This window comes from Trachymyrmex septentrionalis, unplaced genomic scaffold (assembly GCF_001594115.1).
Source record: "Trachymyrmex septentrionalis isolate Tsep2-gDNA-1 unplaced genomic scaffold, Tsep1.0 scaffold107, whole genome shotgun sequence".
NCBI lineage: Eukaryota > Metazoa > Arthropoda > Insecta > Hymenoptera > Formicidae > Trachymyrmex > Trachymyrmex septentrionalis.
This window is the reverse complement of record NW_017304196.1, coordinates 422,454-432,877: the sequence shown is the minus strand read 5'-3', so window position 1 is coordinate 432,877 and position 10,424 is coordinate 422,454. Positions and strand designations below refer to the sequence as shown.

The window sequence follows — 10,424 nt, the reverse complement described above, 5'->3', positions numbered from 1 at the left end:
TTATAGTTATAAAATTGCGTAAAATATTTAGCATTCATTGAAACTTTTAATTTTATTGTATTATAGTTTCTTTTACAAAATTATTAAGTATACATTCTAAAAAAAGTAAGTCTTATATGATATCACAATTTAAAAATTTAGAAAAAAAATATATGGATGATGTTACAATAAATACACCGAGAATTCATAACAGAAAATAGAAAGGTTAAACGTTACGAGTTTGTTCTTGTACGAAGGGTTTTGTTCTGTGTCATTCGCAGTGTGGATGTATTTATGAACTGTCAGCTTCCTCAAACGATTCACAAATTTTGCCACCATCATCAATGATTACGATTTACATGTTTATAGATTTTTTAATTACTCAAATCATACGTATGAAATATTGTTGTAATTGAAGTGTGAGAAAGAGAAAAAGATAGAAAGAGGAAATTTTAATTATTTTCTCACTATATCCATACATCATTATGTTATTTTTTATGTTTCATTACAATATATTAATTAATGAATTCGTTATCAGAAAAAGAATGGAAACATAAAGAAAACAGAAAGAATATAGAAATACTTTATAGAAATACTTTAAAAGAAAATACTCATAATGTAACTAATTCTCTATTTCACTTTTTATATTTTAAGATTGCTGCTAGTATCATATACTTATAAGATATTTTAGACAATAACAATTATATAACAGTCAAAATTAGTCTCATATCACTTCTTTTGATGATCTATGACAAATAATTTTTATGTGCAGAATATAATTGAAACAAATTTACGTAACTAGATGATTGCATAACAGAACAATTTCTTTGCATTGCCGCAATCTCTCGCGTCATCCAAAAAAAAGCAAACAAAAGAAAAACGGATCGCGATCTGCACTCGAACTTTTGCTATCAAAATTTAAAAGGTCGTGACTCATGCACGTGTACAGTGAATGCGTGAATTAAGAAATACGAAATATTTTTTTTCTCTTCTTCACCTCCCCCCCCCCTTCACTCTTTCTCTCTCTCTCTCTCTCTCTCATTCTATATTTCTTCTCGATTACATTCGACATAAACGATAAACGTAAGCGTGATTATCCGATTGCTCTTTCTTTATAGAATTGCGAGGTAACGATCAATGGGAATCTCTCTATCAGTAAATTACATTCATCAGTCAATAAAATCTTATCAGATGCGGATCCAGCATATGGAATAAGACCAGTTATATGTATTGATGGATAAAATCACGGATAAAATAAAATTGCAATAATTATAACTGACGTATCGAGGAAAATTATTAATCGTGTTCATTGCAGTTAATTAATAACATCTTCCTCAAAAATAATTTGTTCTTTTTTTGGGGGGGAATTTTGATTGAATCGCGAATTCTTATTTGCCAAAGGTGCGATTCTTGCTTTATACATTCCCATTTATTGTCACGTAATAAAGATAAATCCAACAGTTATTGTGCGCACAAATGCGCGCCGATCAAATGAATCAACATAGAATCATGGATATGACGCATGATGCCTTTGATGCGAGTCTTGCGATGCGAGCAATCTCGTTCCCTTTCTCAGAATCAGAGGGTAGCAAACAATACGATCCAATGCGTGGATCATTTCGATCGGTGAATAAACCCTTATCGTCAGCAAGCATCGAATATGAAGAGAAAAGCGCTAAGAGCGAAAGTCGCGCGAAATCCAAGTAAAATTAGCTACCCCTCATTCGTTATTTAATTCAGTTACATTTAATTAATCTCACGGCATTATTATCATTATTATTATTATTATTATTATTATTATTATTATTATTTAGATGCCGGCATCTTATAGTTTTATTGTATTAATTATTGTCATAAAAAGAAAGAGAAAAATACTAAAATATGGACTAATTGCTAAAACTGAAACAACTAATAGACGATTAAAGACTAAGGAAAATTGATTACATTGAGAGGGAGAAAGAGAATCATGATGAAAAGAGACGACTTTAGGATCTTTAGTACCTAAATTCATAGGCTCGTGCCCGAGATAAATCAACAAACATAGCAACGAAGGTGGGGACAATCTTCGCTTTCATATAGCTGTTAGCATAGGGTCGGGCAGTCTTCCGACGGTTGCGCTTTGTTTCGGGCTGTATATTAAGTATCGCCTACGCACACAAACCTGCGTGAAGCGGAATAGCTCTTAAAGCTTTGCGAGTAAATATTTTTGCGCACAGGAAAGGATCGTACGTTTGCATGGATGCAACAGTCTGGGCATACGTCTTGGATAACGTTTGATCATACCGCACTTTCCGATAAAAATTATGTTTCAACATAAACATTTTTATATCGTTGATATACACACCGAGCATTATAAGCTAACTGGTAGAATTTATTAATGCTCAACTGACCCTTATTCCCTTATTAAAATAAATCACAGTTTTAAAACATCCGGTATAAAGCCAATATTATTATCGTTTTCCTGACTGTGAATCAAATATTAGAATTTCAATTTTATTCTTGTGTGTTTCGTATACAAAGCATGTATCGTGTTACATTTTTATATTTCACAGACGGCAACTGAATGAATTCTCGGTGAACGATGAACTTCGAGTGAACAATTTTTTATGCGAGATAACCGCAGATCTCGGTAAAAAAAGAAAACACGTTGCAAAATGGTGTCAACGAACGATGCAAATATAATAATGTAATTCAACATTACAATCGCGATTGATTTTTTTTAAACTGATCTTCCAACAATAAAGCACATCTCTATAACGCCGCTTTGAAAGACACGTCGAAATATTTCGCATTCGGCACTAGTTTACTCACTGATTTATTCTATTCTCAGCACTGAAACAATTTCACCCTTAAGAGACAAGAATTTTATCTAAAGACGAGGGAAGAGATCTAGGTTCGTCAATAACGGGAACTGGACAGGCATTTAAAGTGAATTCCGTTGACATCAAACACATTCGTCCGTGTGGCGCAACGATAACGATACCGATAACGATTACTAACCTGGAGAGCGGACCACTGGGCGAATGCGGCGCGGAGGGCCCTTGATCGTGTTGGTCCTGATGGTGATGAGGAGTACCAGCGGCGTGATGCGTGTAGATCGAGTCAATGTACAGCTGATCGGATACACGCTCGGCCTCTTGCAATCCGTGATTGGTTTGCACCGACGGCGGTGGTTGCATAGCCGTAAGATGCGTAAAAGATTGCAATCTGCCCTGATCGGTGGGACTGTAACCGGTCTCCTGGGCTTGGCGATGTGGCGATGAGAGACCCTGATCATCGTGCGGACTGTGGCTGGAGGTCGGAGAGCCACCGACGGTCCTCACTGAGGGAGAAGCACCGCCAGTCGGGGGAGCTCCGCCAGTGCGAATTTGATGTTGCAGATAAGGCTCCTCGGACAATACATCCTCCAGGTGGTGCGACGTATGATGATGATGATTGCTGCCACCGTTACTAGACGTAGTATTTGACGAAGTGAGATTCGGGAAGAGTACACCTAAATAATCACCCCGTGCACCTCTCATGGCCGCGGTGATGCTGCTCACCCCTCGATCCACGTCCTCGTCAGTTTCTTGATGATGTTGCTGCGGATCCTCTAGATGACGATGAGCGACGACCGATAGAGCGGTATGCTGATGCACCTCCGATAAATGATGATGATGTTGCTGCTGCTGTTGCTGGTGGTGGTGGTGCTCCGTTGTGGTTGGTGAGAGTGTCTCGGTTCCGTAACGATGCATCGTGGAGTGAGGCATGTGACTGCCGGCACGGCGTCCCTCCGGCACGATGGAGGCCTCCGTCGGGTGCCGGTTATCCCCTCCCTCGGGAATCGGGACCTCTCTCGCCCCAAGCTGAACATACTGTTGCGCCTGTTGGTGATGGTGTTGCGAAGGCTGCTGCTGCTGCTGCTGCTGCTGCTGCTGCTGCTGCTGTTGTTGACGACGATGGTGGTGTGTGTCGTGCTGTTGTTGATGATGTGGTTGGTGGGGCGACTGTGAAACCTGTTGCTGCGGCTGCTGCTCCTCCCCCATATCACCGCCCCCGAAACTTGAAGGGTTAAAAACAGATAGGAAAGACTTTTTTTATCAACCAAAACAGGCAAATATAAAATTCAATAACTTTGATTAATAGTTTTCATCTATCGATACATTTGAATGTATGTGGTAATATTTCTTGTAGAGGTTCGATTAATTGTTAAATGATAATGTTATTCTTATAAGATTGAAAATATCTTTCTATTACACTTTTCATATCGTTTCAATACCAGTGAGAATCATAATAATAAAAATATCATTCTAAAATAAATTTAGAAAGATATGAAGGAAAGAAAAGCAAACTTCACACAAACTGTAAACACAGTTCTATCCGTTCCGAAACATAATATATAAAGGAGTAGAAAACTCGGTAATTAAACGATCTGACATCGTTTTACTAGCATTTTACGTATACAAAACATTTGTTTTGATCAGAATATTTGCCCTAACTCACTCACCTTTCATGAATTATGTGTGTAGGATGATAGTCGAGCTCGTGAAGGGTATAAGCGGTATTTGGATCCTCATTGGCATGATCGTCGGTAGCAGCGGCGACGGCGGCGACCGCAATAGCGACTGCTTCGGCACCGGTTGGCTCGACCATGGCGCCATTTTCCATTTCCGGCTGTCCCGCCTCCAGCACGCCCACACCGCTGTCCTCCTCTTCAGTCTCCTCGGTCGCCACAAATGCCAGCTGTTGCTGATGTTGCTGCTGCTGGTGTTGCTCCCGCTGCTGGCCGACTTCGTGTCCGATGACGTCCTCGCACTTTATCGCCGTCGCCGCCACTGCTTTGTCCCCCTCCTCCTGCTTAACAATTGCCTCCCTAGTGGACTGCGACGCTGGTTCCGTGGCCCCGACATATCCGATCAAGACTATAACCGTCAAACAAATTATTGGATATCTCATCCGATAGATTATCTCATCCGATAAAGTCTGTACTTTTCGAAACTTTTCAAATAATCCTAAATAACATTGACTAAGTTTCCACCGAGGGTTAGAGTTGGGTCAGAGTGCAAGAACTACAATTAAAGGGGAACACTCGACTGTGACCAGTCAATTCCCATACTCCGAAACTACTAAACTCTAACCCTCGATGGAAACTTAGTCATTGAAATGATCAACAATGAGGATTTTAGTACTATTTTTTTATCTTAGATTTATATAAATTAATAATAAGTAAATTATCACGAATACACAGGATATATTAACATTTCACATTTAATTGCCACTAACTTTTGCAGGCATTCTATTAAGGATATCTCAAAATGTTACGAAGATTATATCGTTGCTACTTTGTATTTTATTAAAAGATATATATGTATATATATTATATATACAAATTAGTTATTTTACAGTAATAAACAAGTATGATATAATAACAAGTTACATAATCATTTTCAACAAAGTAGTTCAAACGTAGAAACAAAGTTCCGAAACGTAGACTGATTCCCATGTACATTTGCGTATACATATAGCATACAAACGCATATTTCTTCATGTGTAAAAGACAAACGACAAACAGTATGTTTTAAAAAAACGTATTTGTTGGCATCGCATTATCTAGCATTACGAAATCTTCTCCAAAAGAAATATATTTCTGTTCTCTTTTATTTCTCAGCGCATAATTATGATCCAATATGTCTAATTTATTATCACGGCTCTTTTTTGTGAAAAAAAATAATATCAAGTGATGAAAAACTGAGGAAGATAATATACTTTTTCTCAATATTTTTCTTTAAAAAAATCTATCTCTATCTATTCAATTAATCGAAAACTTTCTTGAATTAAAATTAAGGCCCCGGTTACATGATACTTAGTAAATTTGTAAAATATTAATTACAAATTTATGTATAACATGCAATACAAGAAATTCATAATTTAACCTGACCAGCTGGAATGAATGGATTATTTCGGTTGCATGTCCGTTCTACTTTATAACGTTAGTAACCGTGATCGCATAACCATGCAATAAAAACCGCAGGAGTGTTGAAATCGATTGAGATTCGACAGAGGCGTAGGGTACACCACACCACGTGATGACACCGAGAAACTGTTGCTAGCCGGTGCGTTACAAAAATAACCACGTGCTCTTATCTACGCGTCGTTAGTAGTGGCACACGCACTCACGCACGGATGGACACTGCGTGCAAGTAAAAAGAAGCGAGAATGGGAGAGTGATAGAGGAAGAAAGTGAAACGAGGCTAATAAAAGAGTAAAGAAACGAGGAGAATGATTTCCCGAGCTGTTCTCTCTCTTGGGACGATAAAAATATTATTTTTTATCGACGAGGGGTTCATATATCATGTTAGGACCAACCAGCACACACGAGCTCTAGCAATTCTAATCTTAAATATTTATTTATTTTAAATCTTATAATGTGACAATTATCAAAAGTTCTTTATATGCGACAAATAATTGAAACGAAACGCGGTATACCGCATGTACGCTTTTGCGCTCTTAATAGACCATTGTCTGACCTCGAACGATGTAATATGGGTCGATCGTGACGATTTGATGCGTAACTCGATTGTCCACGCGGCCGCTGAGTAATCGGTCGTATGAACGTGCGACGCACGAGGGAAAACCTCAGGAATGTCACGTGCGTCCCGTAAAATCAATCTAGCTCGTGAAACTTTGTTCATCCGCCAAAGTTCAGATATCATTACGCATCTATGACTGATATTTATATTTCTATATTAAAAAAGAACAACCGAGAAAGTTTCGTTTAAAACTGCCCAAACTACATTATTTATGAATCAACAAGTCTTTGGCGCAACCACATGGAAATTCTTATAACTTTGTTTTATCTGAGGCTTATTATTTTTTCGTCCGAAAAATAATTAAAATTGAAAATAATTAGTAAATCGCAACATGTAAAGTTATCGTAATTTTATTCATCTGTATAACATCTGCATTCACTTTTTCTGACATAGTTTTCATATTAGGTGAAGTAGGTATTAATAATTTATATATATATATATAAATTAGTTTAAATATTAATATATAATCTGAAGAATTTTACATACACATACACACGTTATCTTTATACGAATCCGAGTGATAAAGTATCTTTCGCTCGAGGAATGCATGGATTCGATTTAGCGATCTTATTGAAGCTACCGTAATACCCTACATCATCCCTGAAGGCGGTATATCGACCGTTTAACATTGAACCGACCTTATTGACATTACCTAATCGAATTGGAGAGGTCAGGCTCATTGGATTATCGCTGCCGCTCGACGAATCCTATTAAAAAACATATTTTTGCACAAAAGGTCCAAGTACAGTCCGCTTTGACCAACCTCTGAAATAAAATGTAAATAAAATGTACGTACAAGGTAGTCTGACGCGTTGCCGATAATGCTCTCTCTGCCTGCCAAAGATTACTCTTTTAACATAAATCAAAAAATAACATGCGATTATGAGAATTGTATTTAATTAATTTTACATTTTTGAATAAACTTTCAATTCAGTTTCACATTATTTCCTCATACTACGTAAATCTACGTATTCTATGTATAATTACTTTAAAGAGACAAAATTTTTTTTTTCTAAGAAAAAAAAAACAAATTATTCCTTTAAGAAATAATTCAAAATTTTATTTTATTCAAATAATCTTATTTCATTCGTATCAATTAATAATTAATTAATTAGTAATAGTTGTTTTCACTCTTTAATAAATAAGAATTTTATTTAACAAGAATGCAAAATAAAATATATGCTGTAATGACGCAACAAAATAACTACGTAAGTATAAGAATTTTGTGAGAACTGAATAAAAAACTTTAAAAAATCGATGGAAAGGAATTAGCCGCCTCTGTCGTATTATCTACAACGAGAAGATGCAGACCTGCAACCCCGATTAATCATTCGATGAAAAAAATATATATATGTATGGACATTATATGGTTGCAGCGAAGACCTTTTTCGTTGCTACAATACAAATGATCGACACGGACGACAAAAAAATGCGCGCAATCAACTTTATAAATAAGTAATATTATTCGAATATCGTTTCCATTTATTCAAATTAATACATTACTTTTAGTTTCATAATTAATATATTTTGTTCTCTCTCTTTCTTGTGCGTATATCTTTTTATAAGTTTCTCAACTTCCAGATATCATAAAAATAGAAACACATTCCGTAGATTACTCTTTATATTAATATTTTATAAGATCCATTTATTTTTAATATTAATTATTGCTCTATCTTTTTTTACGTTTATTTGAAATAAAGCTATATTTTTCGAATTATTGATTGTAAAAACGCAAAGTGCGCGCAAGTGCATAGCTTTTGAAATTATTAATACCATGAGAATAGATAATAGAGCGTTTATTATCCTTCGAGATATACGCGAGAATTAATGATACCGTTTTCCTGAACGGTAGCGAGTTTCAGAATCATTGGATGAGCGGAAGAGGTTTTGTACATCGAGGCCAGAGGTTGCTCTTATCTTTCAGACCCCCACAAAAACAGTCTCTGTTATCCGCAATATGAACGAACATGGTACGTATATACTATATCGATGCGATTTACGACGAGATTTTCAAAGATTGAATAGCCTCTTTATCTCGATCTTTCGAGCCCTGAGCTTTCTCTTTTTATTTCCCTTCTTCACTTTCTATACAAAACTCGTCATTTATAATACGACAAATTTGAATAAATGATTTGTTCAAGTAAGAATTATAATGGAAATATGTGGCGTGGATATTCACATTTTATCTTACTATTAAAGAAAAAAAAAAAGAAAAAAACAAAATAAAGATTTAAGAGCAGTATATATAAATAGAGAAACTATTTTTATATATTTTATAATTTTGCTAATTTCCTTCTTACCCACATGAAAATTTCACATAAGACAAAATTAAGATGTTTCTATAAGACGTTGGAAGAACAGGGAATGCATTGTGAATAGGTAAGATGAGGTAAGGCAAAGTGGTCGTTGGATAGGTACGACGGGCTAGGTATGGGTATGTTCTGCCTATTTCCGATAAGAAGAAAAAGGCCAGGTGTTTTTGCGTACATCGTCCAACGAGGGTGACATATTCTCGGCACATCGTTTGTAAAACTATAATTTATAATCTGTAATCGACATATATGCACGCAAAGAATGCAAAAAATGATTCACAGTGATTGAGTCACCTGCGTTTATTCGAAAAGGCACGTATAAAAAAATGATAAAGAGAAATGTATGTATCATCGCATGATGATCAACTTATTAAATAATTAATATGTATTAAATAATAATTTTTTTATAAAATTAAAAATAAAAAAAAATATATATATATATCTTAAAGTGGAGCTAAGCATTCTGTATAATATTATCTTTAATAACAATATTATTGTGTTAAATTTATTTTTTAAAATAATTCTTTGTTTCTCTTTTACTTAAATGATTTTGTTCGCAATGAATCAAAGACGAATCGTCATATTTGAAACTGCTTACTTTGCTATATTCGGCATCGAAGTAAGTGTCGTCACAGTGTCTACCGCTGAAGCTGCACTAACGATTGCACGGAAAGGATGGTTTTGTTGAAGTATCTACAGATATTAGCTAAATACAGATTTGAAAATAATTTTGTTGGACCATCAAAATAATTACGTAGAAATTTCAAAAATAGCGAATAATGCTGCAAAAACATTTTGACATTTTAGCAATCAGATTGAATATTCTACGTAATTATTTTGATGACCTAACAAAGATCTATATCTAGTTTAAATTTTTAGATATTTCAACAAAATCATCCTTTTCGAGTGTGTGAAAATCATCCTTTGCTAGTGCAGATTAGGATATAATTATGCGACTCTTAAAAGGCGATAGAAAGCCCGCAATCACGATGTGTACTCCGCTCGTCGTACTACGCACGCTTATGATAACTGCTGGCAGTAGAAATAGAAGATAATGTAATCGCTGTATAATCATACGTAACTCATTCATCCCGTGGCTCAAGATAGAGCTAATCTGCTTAATGTTACGTTTACTCGTATCATTGGCAATTTTGTGTTAATTTTTGGCTCTCATAGAATATCTATATCAAGTATACAATTAAATGATTTAAAAGTAAAGAAATGATACATCTAGTTTATTAAATTTTGTATGACAGCTAATTGATTGCAAAATTTGTTATATGATCAAAAGCATTATAATTTAAATGGTACAGGAGTTTTAAAGCTTTATTAATATTTACATTATAAATTTTCATAGTCTTTCCCTTTTTGCCTAATTTTTTAAAAAAAGTTTTTACTTGAATATTTTCGAAAAAAGGTAAGACACGCACATATTTTTTTTGCCATTTATATGAAAGATTTTCTTACATATAGAAATGGGATGGACTCTTATAATCTTAGGATAATCTGTATGCTAGCATTTTATTTCTGTATTTCTTGATGTTTTCTGTTGATTTTTTGAGAG

General features: G+C 35.1%; 1 protein-coding gene across 4 annotated transcripts in view; it reads right to left on the bottom strand.

Annotated features, from left to right (window-relative positions):
• LOC108746525 (box A-binding factor-like) overlaps positions 1 to 10,424 on the bottom strand; it is a 57,127-nt gene that overhangs the window by 20,249 nt on the left and 26,454 nt on the right. For all 4 annotated transcript variants that reach the window (XM_018483361.1, XM_018483357.1, XM_018483349.1 and 1 more), the window contains 2 exons: positions 4,466 to 4,880; positions 2,980 to 4,020 (listed from right to left, as the gene is read on the bottom strand). In XM_018483361.1, coding sequence (XP_018338863.1) covers positions 2,980 to 4,020; positions 4,466 to 4,880 — 1,456 coding nt within the window. The remainder of the gene's footprint in view (positions 1 to 2,979; positions 4,021 to 4,465; positions 4,881 to 10,424) is intronic.